We start from the raw sequence: 19,742 nt of genomic DNA on the forward strand, positions 1-19,742 counted from the left end.
GTTTAGGTGTTAGATGTGTAAATACATCATAATGCAAATAAGTCAAATTTCTTCTTCAATTCTGATAAAGCAAATTGTTATTGAAATAAAAGTAAAAACGAAGCCTTGCTTTTCGAATTCTGTCATGAAATGGGCTCTATTATTGCTAGGAACCTGAGATCAAGCTCCAAATTGACAGAACTTCACTAATTCACTTTTCTTCTATCTTAAAGATCCAAATTTGCAGAAAAACACACACACGCGCGCGTGCACAGAGAGAGAGAGAGAGAGAGAGAGAGAGAGAGAATAGATTCAGGAGGGTCATCTCTTACCACTATACCAAGCAATCACCACGCATGTTGCATGAGAATGAGAATTTGGTTCAGTTGTAAGTGCCAAGCCATGAGCAATACTGGAGAATGAAACAATGGATTACAGTCAACATGTTGAAAACTAAAAAGATTATTGGTTGTAAATAATGATCAGAAAGTAAAATCAGGAAAAGTTTGCACAACTAATTTATAGTCCTATGTTGGTTCCGAAAATTGGGGTTTGAATCTTCTAAGAGAGTTGGTGCAAGTCAAATTTTCAGGGGTATAGCGAATTTTAGAAAAGATGTTAACTCAGAGATATTACTGTCAACTTGCCAAGAACTTATATATGATTCTAGATTTCTCGTAAGCACAATCTTCTATGGTTAAGAATTCCCACTCGATCACATAAGAAAACTTTTGATTAAAAATAGCTGGTAAGTACCAAATGCTTAGTGTATGATAGCAAGAATTTTAATTTTAGGTTGAGAAAATTTACCACTACTAACTTAAAATTGGTAGTGAGGAGAATGATGACAAATCCGAGCAAAATCCTATGTTCCTGTCATTTTGGATTATAATAGACATTGCCCTATTTAATCAAATAATTTTGATCAGCAACTATGAGTTGCTTCATTCAACAAAAACATAGATGCTTAAGGTGGACGTTTTGTCCAAGAGAATTAATTCAAGTTGATAATAGCTACCATAAAATTTTGTGGCCTAAAGTACACTATAATTCAGCGTTATTCAAAGAATTAGATAACTTATATGTTTTGGCCATGATCAAAATTTAATGATATCATTTTGTGTTAAACCATCCAATCAAAAAACCCCAGTTGTAGCTTACCTCTCTAGCATTATTTGGCGGTAATGCTACCATGTTAGAGAACACATCACTTCTTACTAGCATAAGATTTTTTTAAGTGGTTATGGAAATGGCCATAATAAGATATTAACTCTTTGTAAGCTTAAATTTATCATAAACTTGACACCCTCAATAAATTATTGCAGGGAATGGATGAATATTTAAACTATTTTTTTATAATATTTGTAATTTTATTTTAGATTTTGCATTTTTATTTGTATTTGGACTGAAATAATTTGGATTAGGATTTGTTGTCAATACAATTGATTTAGAGTTTAAGATTTTGCATCTACGGTTTGATTTTATCATTTAGCACTTAGTGTTTAGAGTTTAAGGTTGTTGGTTTTAGGATTTAGGATTCCGTTGGGTTTAGTGTTAAGGGCTGATAGTTTGGGGATTAAGGTTTATGGTTTACAAGGTTTAGCGTTTAGGGTTTAAAATTTGAGGTCTAGGGTTTAAGATTTAAGGGATTTGGGTTTTAAGATTTAGGATTTAGGGTTCAAGTTTTTAGGATTTTTGGGGTTTAGAGTTCAGTTTTGAGGTTATTAGCATTTAGGGTTTAGAGTATAAGGTTTAAATCTGAAAACTGAATTTTATCATATAAATCTTATTAACTCTACCCGTTTTCTTGCAGAAGATTTGATTAATAATTTGAGTATGATTTTAGTTCACTTGAAAAATTAATGGGCTATAAAACTTGCTGACTCTAAGACGCGGAAGCTTACCGCAAAATCCCATGACACGTTTTAGAGTAATTTTTTGGATTGTGTTCTTGTCAAGACAGTTGTTGCATCAAGGTTTTCCCCTTCTAGTGTTGTATCTAAAGGCCAAGGTGAGCCTCCGGTTGTAACTAGTTCGAAATGGTGATCTCCTTCCAATGGATTGAGTGGTGCTCTGGCTTTAACTCGTTCTCACAGGGGTATTTATCTCCGAATTTTCCATCCTCCATATTCCTCCCCTCATTGTCGTTGCCACCTTTCCTTGGTGTCAGAACCACCTGACAGCAACCCTACTATGGTCCAACAATTTTAATGGCTTGAGGATGGTTACTTATTTACAGCTTGAATGGCCTGAGGTTTAATTCGTGAAGATACTCATTCACATATAATAGTTCCAGTTCTGGTTGTGCCAAAAGATGATGGATAATTATTCTATTAGGATGTACTTTGGAATGTTGACGCCAACATGATTGACTTGCAGGCATATTACAACGTTCTCATCACTTTCAACATGATTGATCTGACACTATTCTACAATGAGCCAAAAGCTTCGACAGATGAGATCGAAGCTCCCTCAACTCCAGAAGACTGACGCGGGAGCTTCCCACATAAACCCCTATCGCATTCCCTACTACAGTATCGAAACACATCTGAGATCCCTACTATAGTACCACAAATAGCAGCAGGAGATCAATGCTTGGACCGGTCCAAGAAGGTCGGTCAACCCTTCCTTTAAGTGGATTTCCCTCCTATTTGGAGTGAGATCAACTCATATTTACCTTCAACAACAACAACAACAAAGCCTTAATCCCACTATGTGGGGTCGGCTACATGAATCCTTTTTCTCCATTGCGTCCTATTTAGGTTCTAGTAAATTAAGATCATTTTTTATACAATAAGCCGGAGTCTTCCTAGGTCAACCTCTGTCTTTCTTAACACAAGTCGAATCTAAAACATCTACTCTCCTAATCGGATCATCAGATGACCGACGTTTAATGTGATCAAACCATCTAAGACGACTTTCTCTAATTTTGTCCGGCACAGGAGCCACACCAACCCTATCACGTATATATTCATTTCGCATTTTGCCACTAAGTGTAAAGCCACTCATCCACCTAATCATTCTCATCTCGGCAACACTTAACTTATTATTATGCTTCTCTTTTAAAGGCCAACATTCAGCGCTATAGAGCATTGCAGGTCTCACCATCGTCTTATAAAATTTTTCTTTTAGTCTAAGCGGTACTTTTCTATCACACAAAAGGTCCGAAGCATTCCTCCACTTCAACCAACCAACTTGAATTCTACTATTAACATCCCCATCTATATCACCATTGCTTTGAACAACAGACCCAAGATATCTAAAACGTTCATACCTTTTGATAATTTGATCACCCAAAGTCACACTTCTATCATTAGAGCTACTACTACTAAAATTACTTTTAGGGCAATTTTTTTAGATTGTTCTTTTATTAGGACAGTTGTAGGCATCCAGGTTTTTCCCTTCTATGGTTGTATCCAAAGGCAGGTGGTGCTCCGGCTATAGCTCGTCCTAGGTGGTGTTCTCCTTCCAAGGGATAGAGTAGAGCTCCGACTATAACTCATTCTCAGAGGGGTTCTGATTCTTCCATCCTCCACATTTCTCCCCTCATTGCCTCCGCCATCTTTCCTTGTTGTCGAAACCACCAAACAAAAACCATACAATCGTCCCGCAACTCCAACTGTCAGCCACCACATCCTCCACCTGCTGCCACCCCTCCTAACCACCTCCCACCTTATTGCCATTCATTCCAACTGTCAGTCTTCATTGTCCAGCAACCCCCCTCACTGCCCCAGTCCCGGGGCAGCCTTCCTTTTGCTTTCTGGTAGTATCAAGCATTCCATGCCGCTGTCATCGTCATTCCAGCTCACTGCCACAGCTCCTAGCTGTTTGTTGTTGTTGTTTTGACCCACCAACCAACCCCTTCTTACTGTCTTTCAGCTGACCAACCTCCACATTTCCCCATCGCAGTCCCCTTCAACTTCCTCTTCCTCCTCCTACAGCCATCCACCGCCTCATCACCTTCCTCCTGTCATCCACCAAACCGACTACCACCTTCGGATACATTTAGTTGTGTTTGCTTGGTTTGCTATTGTATTTCTTTGTCAAGTGTGTGTGATTGCAACCTCCTATTTGGCTTTTACAGTTATAATATTTACATTCCTATTGTTTGGGTTAACTCCGGTATCACTCTACCTTGAACTTAAAGGATGGGTTTAAGAGTTTAAATTTGTGCTTGTACATAAAAGGCATGAAATCTAGAGTATACATTTTGAAAAAGGAAAAAAAAAGGTATTGAATGTCATATAAAAACGGAAGATATAATATTTCTAACGAATTGTGCAGTCTGAGATGATATATCTGCTATATTAAACTGTTAGAGGGTAATTTAAAATATTTCTTTGATGCAAATCTCATCAAATCCAATCTTTACAACATTCAACATCAAATTTGCTAAGTGAAACATATGATTCAGCACTATATGCAAAAACACACACTCGAGAGTGTATGTAGATGAGTTGTGGCTTAGATTTGAGTTAAAGAAAAAGTTGGAAAAGTTCAAAATATTACACATATTTTAAAGCAACTGAATGTCCCTTGAGGTAAGGCAAGATTGAGTTTGTCGCATTTTTTGTCCATGCCACATTCTTTGATTTCAAGTTAAGCATTCAAAACATTTGTCAGAGCACATGTAGACAAATTTGATTTATCCACGAATTTTTTAAACAATTCTCAGCTTTTGCAATAATCAACCGTATGATTTCAGTAAAAAAGAATCGCATTCGCATGAATGCACAGCCATTTGGGAAATATAGGAGCCTGTAGTGATGGTCGTTCACGTGAATTCACTATCATCAAGACATGCAGTTGACATTGCATTTTGGGTTTATTATTGATCGCATTTTGTCTACTTATATGTTTTAATTTTCATATTCGAGTTTGAATGTCATGAGTAAGAATCCATTAACTATTTTTGAAAAGGCACAATTTGTCTATGTATGGCTTGTACTTTACTCAAGTAGGTCTCACAGAAAATAATTCTTCCATCTATAAATAAAATCCATCTTAGTTCAATTTCATTTTCAAGCTCAATTCATTAATTATGTTCTTAAGGGTTTTGATTAGTTGAGAGAGTTATTATTTTAGTGAGAAAGTTTTGTGTTCATAAGCGAACTCTCAAGTAAATTAGAAAGTCCCCTATAAATCCAGTTCAATTCTTGATTTTGTGATGTCATTTTGCAAATTCATTTAATATTGTATTTGCAATTATTTTTCATTTTAGTTATGTTCTTTAGTCTAGAAATTCATTTAAGTTCGTTTTATTTCAAACTTTTAAAAATTTCGACAATCTCCTGACATCTTCCCTGTAGATAAGATATCATTGGGAGTCCGTTCATATCTATCATGCCAAGAAAGATTTGTATGACTAGTATTTAAGACACTAAGATCAGCTCTTCTACCCTACCATGATAAGAAAGGATTGTATAAGCTTTCATATATTACAAGAAACTCGCGTAGGTGTACTATAGTTTTGGCAGTTTAGTCTTCTTTCCATATCATACTATGAAAGACATAAATAAAACTTCTCACTACACCAAAAAAGATGTGCATAGATAACCTGCACAAATAATACACGAATATATATAAAGATGCTTCTCCCAACAAAATTAGATAACAAAATGAGACACAATGTTTTCTTTACATTGTACTTAACACGCACGGCAGTGACTGTGATACGGAGGTTTTTGGCGAGTAACTGATTGAAAAAAACAATTTTTGTCTCTTTTCTCTTTTTAGTTTTCCTTTTTTCCACTTTTTTTTAATGGATCTTCTGCTAGTTTCTAGAAAAAAATTAAGTTATAGATAGAGAAGAGTGATAGATAGAGAGGAGGGGACCTGATGATAAATTTAGAGATAGAGAGATTGAGAAAAGAAGAGAGATGCTGGGAGAGTGAAAAAGAGTTGCAAAGAGAAAGGAAGCGGGTTGGGTAGACTAGAGATTGAAAGAGAGGGGGAGAGAGATGAAGATAGAAAAAGAAAGAGAGGGCGAGGAGATACAAAGAGAAATGAGAGTTGTTGAGAGTTATGGCTGACAATGGTCAAAGCTTAAATGGGGTTGATGACCTCAACTGCAAGGTGTAGTTGTCGTCAATGGAGAGCTCATTTTCAGAGAAGGTGAGCTCGTTGTCAGCTGACAGGATGCTTGGAAGTAGGACATAAGCAGATATAACTTAAATTATGGAAACTTTAAATCCAATTGAATCTTAGGGGCTAGTCGGCTGAATGAAGAGTTTAACTTGAGATTTATAAATCATATAAATTCAGATTTGGTAAATCCTGAGATGTTTAAATCCTTAAAACTTTTTGATATAATATGTGTTACATCCAGTTTAATTCTGTAAAACTATTTTGCAACTTATTTCAGGATTTAAATTTGATAAGAGAAATATGAATTTAATATTACATATTAATGTTACAATTATTTTGTCTAATTAAATTAAATTAAATTTTTTATCCATAAATATGTTATAAAAAATTAACTATTTAATGAACTAACTAGTCATTTATAAAAAGATTGTCAAACTAATTGTTAATTAAACAATATTTTAATATTAATTATTTACCAAACTAATTAAAAATTAATTATAATTTTACTAAATAAAAAAATATTATTATGTAATTTATTTTTGTTAATTAATTAAAAATTATTACATATTGAGTTTATAAAATTACAATCAGTTTGATAGTTATCAAGTAAGTAAATTAATTGACATTAACTTAAATTGTTAGAAGTTATATTAGAAAATAATTTATTTTTATTAAAAATTATGAGGATTATATTATTTCCTAATATAACTTTATTTCCTTTTCTATTTTAAATTTATTTTCTTGGATTAGATTTATTTATTTTCCCTATTTTATGTTGTTTCATTTATTTCCAAATAATTAATATGAATTGATTAATTGGAGATATTAGGTATTATATCTTTTCTTTCCGGTTATTTTTTTAAGTCTTTTATTATATGATTCATGTAAGGATTATTTACACCCCCTTTCATATCAATAAAAATATTCAGCGTTATTCTGATTTTCAACATGCTATCAGACCCAAATTTATTATCCTAACCACCGACCCTCCTTTCAGGGCAATCAGACTTCCTTCCTGCCATCTTCCCTACAGAAAGGGAGTGACTCTCCGCCAAAACTAGTCGTTTGAACTCTTGGGTAGAGAAGAATCGAAAATCCTAAAAGAGCTTTGAGAGGAACCCTTGAGAACTCTAGGAGTGAATAGTTCGGCGATTCCTTAAGTTTCTCCTCCTTATCGCGACAAGGAGTTCAACAGAGTCACTTCCCTTATCGTTGGGCAAATTGAGATGCAACTTTTCTGATCGGGAGCTCCAGGAATAGCGTACGAAATCTTTGTTGCCGCGTGCCGAAACACAGTTGGAAAGGCGTTGACATACATTTTGTCTTCAGAATAAGCGACGGCAGCAGCAGCGGGATCGATGACGCCGCTGTCGGGGGAGAGACCATTGTCATCCGCTTCGTCGCTATGATAGTTGTCGTCGATGCTGAGATCTCTAACTTCAATGACTGTTGGCAAGATGAAGAAAGCGTTGGGGATTAAATCGTCACAGAAGAGCCCCGGGAAGGACAAAAACCCCTCTAGGATGGTGAAGAAACCAATGACAATTGGGAAGCACATGAGGGTGTAGAGGACTGTCATAGCCAACTGATTCGCGGATCCGGTGTAGGCTGCTCGGGATCTCTACTAGCCTACTTGGGAGACATAAAATCCATAATTTTGCCATAGAAATTAATGCAACAATTTATAGCTTCTGATTTTCCAAACCAGCATGAGAATGAAGCTTGGCGAAGCAAAAATTTGAAGCTTCTTGAGACAGGATTGTCCCTACACCCTCTCATAGCATTAGATAAATCAGAAGTCGCATCCCAAAGGCTTAGGCTGATCATACGTGAAGCTTCAGTGAGGCTAATAGAGGCTGGAAAGAATTCTGGAGCCTTTCTCGCTAGCGGAATTCCCTCCTGTAGCCTTTTCCACGCCAGAACTTCCTGCGAACCTACCTACTGTCAGCTGGACCTCCTACCAGGACCGTCAAACCTACTACAACGGCCGACCCCTGCTGCCTTTCCCCTTGCCGGACCTCCCTACTGCAGGTTTTTCCTACTGCCAAATCTACTTAAGCAAAATTTCTCCTACAGATTTCAGGCAATTTTACCTCATCCATGAAGGTTCCTAAAAGCCGGAAATCATCTCCTCCGGCTGGAAAAATTCCCTACAAATCTTGTCAAAACCTTCCCGTCGGCCGCAAATTATGGCAAGCACTCATGTGGCATCCTCCGCCATTTTACATACATGGATTGTGGAAACGAATGGAAGCTTGTTACAGAGGAGTTCATCTTTGGTTTGCTTTCAAAACGACTTAAGTAAGGTTATTAAAAAGGCGAAACTGGATGTATCCTTGAATGAAATTCTAGCAACCAACCTACATGCCCTTCTTCGTCGGTTTCGTCCCTACCACCAAAAACTCTATACAAGTCCTCTATTTTTCTTTGCCTCTGGAACTTTTTACTGCAGCAGGTCCTCCATCAGAATTCTTCTTACAAGAGGCCTTCCTTTAGAAATTTTTTATTGCAGCAGACCTTCCATTGGAATCTTATTTGCAGCAGACCCTCCTCTGGAATCTTACTTGCAGTAGACCCTCCTTTGAAGCTTTTTATTGCAGCAGACCCTCCTACAGAATCTTACCTGTAGCAGACCCTCCTCCCTAGCTTTTTCCTGTTGCAGACATACCTCTAGAGCTTTTCATTTTTTCTACAAGTCATACCCTGCAGCTACTTTCTAGAAGTTGTCAAATTCTCTACAATCTCACATACAATTGCGCAACATTACCTGTAGGAGCCTTCCACCTACCTACAAACATTGCAGGAATTGCGAACAAAGTCAATTGTAATCAAATAGAATTCAGTTTTTCCTGCAAGTTATCTACCGCTCTGCAAACTCCCCTTCAGCATTTCCTATAGAAGTCTTCTGCATACCTACAGACATTGTAAGAACTACAATCAAAGACAACCGCAATCAACTAAAAGATAACTTTTTCTGCAGGTTGTCTACTTCCCTGCAAACTTTCTTGTGGCATTATCTATAGGAGTCTTCCGTCTATCAACTGACACTGCAGGAACTGCAGTCAAAGACAACCTAAATACGGGATGAAGTCTTCAAGTTCTACTTCCTACTTTATATTATGTCCTTTATCTTTAAATAATTAATATGAATTGATTAGTCGGAGATATTATGTGTTATATCTTTTATTTGTTGTTTTTTTTTTATTGTCTTTCTTATTCTAGGATTAATGTAAGGATTATTTATATCCCCTTTCACATCAATAAAAAATATTTCACATAATTCTGAATTTCAACATAAATAATATTTTCTTAAATCCCACTTCAAAGCCACATCATCCACCCCCCCCAAAAAAAGTTACAATATAGTCAGAACTATAAATAGTTGGGAAGGTATCGATGTGGTCGTGGCATACAAAGATATTTGAAATTCCCATTTTTCAGCGACATTCCGCTCCGCTTCTACCCAAAATTATCAAGGTAGGCAACCATTGTCTTTGTCCCTTCCTCCTAGCTACTTCATGTTCTTAAGCTCCTTTAAATCTCATAAATCCATATTTCAATGGAATTTATTAATTTGAGATTTGACGCAAAAAAGGAGGAGAAACAAAACGTTAAGATTCTATAGGATTTAAAGTTGTCATTTTTATTGTATGGCAGGATTTAGGTCAAATCTTATCTACGCTGCCAAACAATCCCTTAAATTTCATATCCCCCTAATTTACCTCAAGTTGTAGATTTAAAAAACCCAAAAGTTGGACATATTTAACATATATCGATAACTAATTCAAGCTCCCCTTTTTCCCTTCAGCTGGAGTTGGTTTGTTGATGCTTATTCCTATGAGCTCCTGCAGTGACTTCCTCCTTTACAGACAGTGGATCTCATTGATGTGTTAACGCAGCAAGCAATTGCATTGCATCCTCCTCCACATGCCACTAGTATAGTCATGTCCTCTTCAGGAAGCTCCCACGCCATTTTCTACTTCGCACACGGTTGGCCTAATTGATATCTTAGCTCACAAATCCCATGGGGCTTCCTTGCTTCTTCATCTAAAGTAGGTTTCAAGTATGAAGTGCAAGGTAAAACAAAAGGGACGTTGCGGAAATTTGGGTATGAGTGGAATCGGGAGAGAATGAGAGTCATAGGTGAGGGCCAATAACGTGGAAGGGGTTATGAGAGATATGAGAGTGGGATGGGAGAGGTGCGGTGTGAGTGAAGTGGTTTTTTTTTCTTTTTTTTTAAATATTTAAATAGGTCAAAATCCTAATTCATTGGCTCCAAAAGAACAAGTTATCAAACAAAGTTTGTAAACAAATGCCTACATAGATCAAAGATTTTATTTTAAATTTAAGATGATAAAATAGTAGATATATTGCACGTGCGTGCTCGTATCGTGGTCTGTTGGTAAAGAAGCCTCTTTGACGGACGTAAGTCCCCTTAAGTCACAGGTCTGAATCCCCCCGTGTGTAAGGTGTGGTACTCGAATATTTAGCACACCTTGAAATTTAAAAACCTTGTCACTGAAGATAAAACATTAGAACTTTAGGTCAATTGAGTTGATAGTTTAAGCTCGAGCTATATATATAAAAGAAAAAAAAAACATATCCCATAATAGATGAGAGTAACAAAAAAAAGAAAGGAAGAGAAAGCAACTTCCTCTACACACGCAATAGATCACTTTGACGCATTTGACTCAATGATCATTTCTAAGGCTTCCTCCTTCTTGTGGAACTAGTCTTGTTATCCGTACTTCAATAAGCTCCCATGAGATTTCTTGATTAATTTTTTTTTCACACAACTAGCCCAACCCATGTCTTCACCTGTGAGCTCTAATGTGACTTCCTACTACTTCATCTTAAGGGGTTTTTTTTTTTAAGTGAGTGGAAGGAAAAAATTGAGGATTGAAGGAATTAGGGTAGGAGTGGAATTGGGAGAGAACAAAAACTAGGGGTGAGGGATGATAGCCTGGGAGAGGGTAGGGGTGTTAAATTGTGTTCGTAGGTTGGCTCAATTTAGAAAATATAATATAAAATCAACCCGATTTCAACTGACTCAAACCCAACCCACATAACACGTTTATTCGAGTCAAATTGGGGTCAATTATAGATTGGTGGGTCAAATTTAAGCCAATTTTGGGTTGGTGGGTCAATCCAAACCAGGCAAAAAAGATTAAATGTGTGAAAAATTTTGACTCGAACCTAACAAAAAAATAATTGAATCAACTAGAACCTGAATTTTTTGAGTCGGGTTCAAATCGAGTTGGTGAGTCCGTTCAATTTTTGACACCCTTAGGAGAGGGTGCAAAAGTTGTCAGCATAGGATAAGAGAAGCATGTCGTGGGTGTAAGCTCTGAAAATTCTGACGCCCTAGACTCTCTGCTTTTGTTGTGTTCAAAGCTTTGAGGGTCAAACTTTCAAAAGACGGATTAGACTAGCCTGAGATTTTGCCCTCAGTTTACAAGGATTTTTTGATCTAGGGGTTGAGGTTTCTCATAGGCACAAGCTCTTATGATTCATTAACCCTCAACAGAAGGGCATTTTCAATTAAGGACAGTCATTTAACACTGAATTATTAGTATATAATAGAAGCAAACATACATTTTAAATTGTAAAATTTATTACTTGGAGCTTAAAGAAGATGGTAGGAGAAATAATGACGAATCCGATCAAGATTTCATAATTCAGTCCTCTCGGGTCGTCGTGATCCCTAATATTTTTATTTAGAAGAGATAATCAACCCAACCTGACTAAAAAATCTTTGTCTACAGCCAAAACATGTGTCATCCAAGAGACCCTTATAAATTTGGGGAGAATGTTTGTTTAAGAGAACAAATTTAAGTTTACCTTAGCTGACATGAAGTTTTCTGTTGATCTATTGAATCTTTATGGTTCACAAATGAAATGATAGAAAGTCATTGAGGAACATATGGGATGCAACTATGATGGTAATATAATATTATCATTTAACAACAACCATCTATTCGGAGAGGGCTATGATCTTAACCGCTATTTTGTCGAACCTTTGGATCAAACCACGCTAACAGAGGACTCGAGTCACGTCCTTATTGGCGTGAAATTATTTTAGTTGTGAATATAATTGTACAATCGATATAAAATTAGCACTTTTATGAGTTGAAGTCAATTAAAAGTACACCACACTTTGTCGGTCCCAAGCCCGAATGTGAAAAGTGGAGGGTTGCGTTAGGTAGTCGACAGTCAGTGTAAAACTTGTCAAAAAAATCATGACATAAATCCTTCTGATCTTTGTGTAAGTGCTAGGGTGTCCCCTGGAAGTGACGCGCTGTATAGCTTGAATACAGTGAAAAGTGTACAAGGGCCACTACACCAGCGCCCGGGTGTAGCGTCAAATAAGCAAGGGTTCCCACATTACAGACGGATGCGGGTAAATAAATTAGTCGATAAAACTAATGAAATTAATATTATGATAGTATCTTGGAATATAGTTACTCTCAATGGTAAATTAATGAAATTAGTTGATATTATGATTCATAGAAAGATTAACATCTTATGTATTCAAGAAACTAAATAGGTTAGAGAAAACGCTAAGAAGATTAATAACTTTGGTTTTAAACTTTGGTATTTTGGTAAGAGTCGCACTAGAAATGGTGTAGGTGTAATTATAGATAAGAGTTTGAAAGATAATGTTGTAAAAATTAATAGAGTTGGAGATAGAATTATAACTCTTAAGATTATCATTGATACTAAGATTTTTAATATTATAAGTGCTTATGCTCCTCAAGTAGGTTTAGATATAGGGTCTAAAGATAAGGTCTGGAATGACTTAAACGACTTAATACAATTGATACCTCTAATTGATACCTCTTAAATTGATACCTCTTAAAGAAAGAATTTTTATTGGAGGGGATTTAAATGAACATGTTGTTAGAGTGGTAGAAGATTTTAGAAATATTCATGGTGGCTACGATTTTACAGTGAATAATGAAGAAGGTGGAATTATTTTAGATTTTGTTTTAGCATATGATTTTGTTATTATTAATATTTTATTCAAAAAATTCAAAAAAAGAGACGAGCATCTAGCATCTTATTACTTATAAGAATGGTTCTAATAAAACACAAACTGATTATTTTCTTATAAGAAGAAGAGATCGTCGAGATTGTAAAGTTTTTAAGGTCATTCCAAGTGAGGATTTAATTAACCAACATCGTTTATTAATTCTAGATTTGAAGATGAAGAGCTCTAAATTAAAGAATACTATGACTCAGCATCGTAAAATTAGATAGGGGAACTTAAAAAATAAATAAAATTATTTTTATGAGTAAAATTCAAGATTTTAAAATTTGGGATGTTCATGATGAAACAAATGATATGTAGGATAAAGTAACAAATATTATTAAATATGTAGCAAAAGATATACTTATAGAATCAAAAGAAAAAGTTTTTTAAAATAATAATAGTTGGTGATAGAATAATAATGTGCAAGAAAAGATAGAATATAAGAAGTTATGCAATAAAAATTGGTTTAAGTGTAAAATCTTAGAGAACTGAGAAAAATATCAAACGACCCGCAAAAAGTCTAAAAGAATAATATGTGACACTTAAAATTTTGTTTTTAATGATCTTTATAATATATTAGATACTAAGGAGAGTGAAAAATTTATGTATAAACTAGCCAAACAAAGTAAAAAAGAAAAGTAAAGATTTAACTCAAGTAAAGTGTATTAAAGATAAAAATCAAAAAGTGCTTTCCTTAGAAAAAGATATTCAACATAGACGGGTGAGTTATTTTGATAAATTTTTTAATGAATTTTCTGAAAATACGATCGACTTTAGTGATATTAATATGGTTAATAATAATAAAACGTTTCATTTTTATTGCCACATTAGTAAAAATGAAGTTGAGGAGGCTTTAAAGAAAATCAAGGGTGGAAAGTCTATACAACCCAATGATATCCCAATTGAAGTATGGAAATCTTTAGGAGATTTGGCAGTTTCTTGGCTTACTAAACTCTTTAATATTATTTTAAAAACTAAAAAGATATCTGAGGAGTGGAGGATGAGTATTTTGGTCCCATTTTTAAGAATAAAGGGGATGCACAAGAGTATGTAAATTATAGAAGAATTAAGTTGATGTGTCATACTTTAAAATTATGAGAGAGGGTAATTGAACATAAGTTAAGACGTATTACAAAGATTTCTCATAATCAATTTGGATTTATGTCGTGCAGGTCAACTATGAAAGCTATACATTTATTGAGAAGGTTGATGGAGAAGTTCAAAGAAAACAAGGAGAATCTACATTTGATTTTTATTGAGAAGGTTGATGGAGAAGTTCAGAGAAAATTTTGATTTATGTCGTGCAGGTCTACTATGGAAGCTATACATTTATTGAGAAGGTTAATGGAGAAGTTTAGAGAAAATAAGGAGAATCTACATTTGATTTTTATTGATTTAGAAAAAGCTTATGATAAAGTTCCAAGAGAAATCTTTTGGAGAGTTCTTGTGAAGAAAGGTGTTGATATGACTTATATTCAAGTCATTAAAGATGTGTATACTAGAATTGTTACTTGTGTTCGAACCGGAGGATTGACCAAAAATTTTCCTATTTCTGTTGGATTACATCAGGGATCGGCTTTAAGCCCATATCTTTTTGCTTTAGTTATGGATGGTCTTACTGGACATTTACAGGCGGATGTACCTTGGTGTAAGATTTTTGCTGATGATATCCTTCTCGTTGATAAGACGAGAAAAAGCCTAAGAAAAACTTGAATTATGGAGGTCTACATTGGAGTCTAAAGGCCTTCATTTGAGTAGAACTAAAACTGAATACATGGAATGTAATTTTAGTAGTAGTGGCTCTAGTGACAGAAGTGTAACTTTGGGTGATCAAATTATTAAAATGTGTGAACGATTTAGATATCTCGGGTCTGTTGTTCAAAGCGATGGTGATACAGATGGGGATGTTAACAGTACAATTCAAGTTGGTTGGTTGGAGTGGAGGAATGCTTCAGGCCTTTTGTGTGATAAAAAAGTACCGCTTAGATTGAAAGGAAAATTTCATAAGACGGTGGTGAGACCTGCAATGCTCTATGGCGCTGAATGTTGACATTTAAAAGAGAAGCATAATACTAAGTTAAGTGTTGCAGAGATGAGAATGATTAGCTGGATGAGTAGTTTTACACTTAGAGACAAAATCCGAAATGAATATATATGTGATAGGATTGGTGTAGCTCCTATGACAGACAAAATTAGAGAAAGTCGTCTTTAGATGGTTCGGTCACAATAAGCGTCGACCATCTGATGATCCGATTAGGAGAGTAGATGTTTTAGATTCGACTTATGTTAAGAAAGACAGAGATAGACCTAGGAATACTTGGGCTTATTGTATAAAAAATGATCTTAATTTATTAGAACTAGATGAAAATATGACACTAAATAAGACACAATGGACAAAGAGGATTCATGGCTTTGTTGTTGTTGTTGTATTTTAGCTGGTTATTTTGAATTTCTTGATTTTACAAATTGACCATTTGGTTGAAGTATTCAATCAACTCGACCTCATCAATGATTTTAACAAAATTTTTATATAAAAATTTGTTTGAATTTTGTCAGTTTAAGATCTTTAGAATATAAATCATGTTGACACCAATCCCACCAAGAAGGATCATGCTAGGTGATTTGGACTTGACAATTTTTATACTTAAGATTTGGACATTTATTTTAAAATTACTACCATTGTCAATTCTAGTTCTTGCAAGGAGTAGGATTTGACTAATTGGATGAGACTTACAACTCTATTTTATAGATAAACAAGCCTAATTGATTGATTTTCAAAAAGGGCTGCCTTCTGTCTACTTGCAAACTAGAATTGCAGATATGGTGACAAGTTTTCAAATTTAAAATCACATTTAATTTATATCTCAACCCCTTGAGAACCAAAGTTTAGAAAACTCACATTTTAATTAATTTTCAAACTCTAGGAGCCTAATATTAAAAACTCAATTTTAGAATATTTTCAAGTCTTATGAGTCTAAATGTAAAAATCCGATTTCAAATATTTTCAAGCCCTTAGAGCAAATTTGAAAATGTCAAGTTAAATTGATTTTTGAATCTTAGGAGCCGGTTTTAAAATGTCCAAAATTTTAAATAATTTTGCATTTTTTATTAATTTAAAATATTGAGCTATTTCAAATTTGAATAGTCAAAAGATCTTGATTTATTGGCAAGTCCAAATCACCTAAAATTTAGGCTGTCTCCCGACATCAACCAGTGTTAAAGGGCATCGGCAACATGCCAGTCTTCTCAACTGTCGTAAAAGACTCGCTGGAAAGTATTGTGAGACACTGAGGCCCAGGAACAAAAATAGATATATTTAACCTACGGTCTTAAAAGACGCTATAAATTTTTAATGTACCTACAAAAAAGGGTCAAATCACAAGCAAATATTTCCCTGAGCAACACTTTACTTTTCCTGAATGGTATTTAATTTCCAAGAACGAGTACTAGCATTTCCCAGGACAGGTATATAAATCCCCTACTTTTAACCGAGTCAATTTCCCCGAAAGTTACTTATTTCCCAAGGATGGATACTCAAGCTTCCTCGAATGAATATTTTAAAAAACATTACCCTTATTTTCCATTTCATTGTAACTTTTCCAGAGAGTGGTGACGACAATCGACGGAGTCGAAACGACAACGACGAAACAACATAATAAAATAAATAAATAAAAGAAATACAACACAGATTTTTTCTTCTTTTCTTTTCTTATCTTTTTTTTAAACAATATACAATATATAACGATAATAGTAAGAAAATGCTCTGTTTGGACTTGGGTTGGTGCTCGGGCTCGAATAGAAAGGTGAAGGTCGTTGGGTTCGGGCTTATGTGGAAAGGTAAGGAAGAGCAGTTGCAGGCTTTGATTGGAATAGAAAGTCTCCGGCTTCGAGTTAAAGCAGAGAGAATTGCACATGGTTCAATTAAATTAATATGAGTCTTGGTTATACCTTTTCCAAGAACCGGACATTTGGTCACCCCTAATACCATCCATCCAGACATACATACATACATACAGACAGACAGACAGACAGACAGACAGAGACGACAGACACACACACACACACACACACACATATAACTATATGAATTTTATATCAAAATTTAAAATTTAAAATTATTAAAGATGTTACTTGTGTTCAAGTTTTGTTTATTTTATCACATATTTATCATATATTCACGTTATTTTAAAATTTAAATTATAATAAAATAATTTTAATAATTATTATGTCGTCCAGTTCAATCACTTGTTCAGCCTTTGAGCATTAAACCTCTCATTTTTCTAGTTCAATGATCGGTCTGGTTTTCACAATATTTCCTCTAAACCAATAGACTTCAAGCTAGCAAAAGCTAACACATAAAAGAAAAATCAAACATAAATGAATGGATATCTATTTTCATAAAAAAGAAAAGACAATTAAAGATATCAAAACAACCCACAACAATAAAATAATCCATATGAATTAAATTTCGTATAAAAGAGATGAAAAAATAGAATTTGGATCATATTTACCATTATTGGAATGCATTTTCCAAGACATACTTGACGTAGTTTGTCAAGATCACGTAAAGCTTCTCTGCACTCTTCCCTATCATCAATGTGCACTCTTTTGTCTCCTTCTAGTTGATAGGTTTCATGGCCTCTGCCTGCAACAACCTGCCGTTTAGTTCTAGAGTCAGTAAGGAGAAAACATTCGGGAAGACTACAATTAAGACGAAAATCAATTTGAGACAATGTTAGCAATGGTAGCAAAAGGGTTCTCTAAGAAAAAGGGTCAACATTCCTCACAACAAAATAAGAGTAATGCCAAAATCAGAGAAAATTAAAACAGATAATGAACTTCAGAGCAAGAAAAAGAACATGAAAAACAAAGTTTTTTTCTTAATAGATAATAGGGAAATTTCCATATCTAACAGAAATCTTATGCAGTTAAATATATAACACCTAAAGTTTCATGTTAACATTTATAGCACTTTGGTGTTGAAAATATGCATTAAAAGGTGTATTTCACTTCAAAAAATTTAGTGATAGTGATATTTTTCATTTGATGCCAAAGATCTAAGTGTCACGTATGTAAATATGAAAGTTTAGATGTCAGATATATAAATATACAAGAATTGTGTGGCATGTCCAAGAATTGTGTGGCATGTCCAAGAATTGTGTGGCATGTATGTAAACGACCCCTACATAATTTCCATCAGTTTCACCAAATGATCCGAGACAGTCGTAAACAGACGCAAACACTTTCTAAACATTCTTGACAATTGGCAAAGCACTGTGGCCAAGATTCAGTTCATAGTTACTTTTGACTCCAATAAAGCAATCAGATCCTTGAATAGCCCATGTTCCTACACACAACTCATGATCAAGCTAGTTGTATCAAAGTCAAAAGAACAAAATAAAGGGACCACAGATAAGCATGGGCTCTGAAAAGCCGTGCCTGCTCATTTGGGGGAGTTTTTATTCTCGATCAAACTTTTATGTTATAGATTAGATTCTAGATAAGACATTATCCTGATATTTCACTCTAATTTTATCAAGACTTTATGATATTATTAAAGAATTTCAGGCGGAAGCCCCTCTATCCATTATTCCTCCTGATCAAGAAGTTTTCAATTAAGTCTGATCATTACATGCTAAATATTTGGCATATAGTAGCAGAAGTTTTAGTTTCAGAATCAAGAAAAACCACCACTGCTAATTTAGAGCAGATATTGAGGGGAATGATGACAAATTTGATCAAATCTTATAGTTTCATCAATCTGCATTTTCATCGGTCCTGATCTACTTAATTGGAAGATGCAGTTGACACATATTGGTTGAAACATTCTTGTCGGTCGTCACGAGTTGCGTCGTCCAGTGGAATCTTATAAACTTCAGCTGAATGTTTCTTTAAGACAATTTTAATTTGATCTGAGCAAACAAGGAGCTTTATGTCATATCCAGTGCACTCCATGATTAACTGCTTGGGGATTAAAGCTATTGGAGAACTTAGGATTATGATTGTGACCAAAACTTCATGACGCTATGCTGCGACGGATCTCCAAGTCAAAAGGCCCCAGTTATAACCTTACTTTTTTTTTCATGCCATTTAGGGAAAAAATGGTCCAAGATTACATGGCACGTCCATATTGACATAAGATTTTTTTTTGCGTAATTATAGAATGCACTTGATATGACATTGCTTACTTAAATTTAAATTAAATTTATCACAATAAATACTTAGTGAATGGAATATTACTTCAAGATTAAGACAATTTCAACTGAGTTTAGACTTGAAATAATTTGCATAAGACTTGGGACGCATTTTGATGTTAGTATCCTCTCTAATTAAGATTTGGCTTGATACTCCAATCATCTGAGTTTAGGCCAGAAATATTATATAACTAATGCAATGTGATGACGTGACAAAATGCTAGTATTATGCATAAAACTTAACTTGCAAAATTCACTTAGTTGCAAGCTATTTAGTACAGTTAAGTATTCACCAAAGAAGATTCCCTAAGATAAATGAAGCAGGGCTCATCTTGGCTGAACTAGTTGGGGAAGGCTAAACCGGTTCAGCTAAGGGGTGCAAGGAACGGCTGGCCCGTTAACTGGGTAGGGTTGCCCCCCTCCTAGTTATCTACTATTATATATATATA

At 34.8% G+C, this 19,742-nt stretch overlaps 1 protein-coding gene across 3 annotated transcripts in view; it reads right to left on the minus strand.

The window, feature by feature from the left end:
• LOC110025123 (UDP-N-acetylmuramoyl-L-alanyl-D-glutamate--2,6-diaminopimelate ligase-like) overlaps nucleotides 1–19,742 on the minus strand; it is a 37,392-nt gene that overhangs the window by 454 nt on the left and 17,196 nt on the right. For 2 of the 3 annotated variants that reach the window (XM_020725411.1, XM_020725409.1), the window contains exons 4-5: nucleotides 17,611–17,754; nucleotides 312–391 (exon numbers count right to left, since the gene is read on the minus strand). In XM_020725411.1, coding sequence (XP_020581070.1) covers nucleotides 362–391; nucleotides 17,611–17,754 — 174 coding nt within the window. In that variant the 3' untranslated portion in view covers nucleotides 312–361. The remainder of the gene's footprint in view (nucleotides 1–311; nucleotides 392–17,610; nucleotides 17,755–19,742) is intronic. The other variant, XM_020725408.1, reaches the window with a different exon arrangement.

The sequence above is a fragment of the Phalaenopsis equestris genome, unplaced genomic scaffold, assembly GCF_001263595.1.
Source record: "Phalaenopsis equestris unplaced genomic scaffold, ASM126359v1 Scaffold000291, whole genome shotgun sequence".
NCBI classification, from domain to species: domain Eukaryota; kingdom Viridiplantae; phylum Streptophyta; class Magnoliopsida; order Asparagales; family Orchidaceae; genus Phalaenopsis; species Phalaenopsis equestris.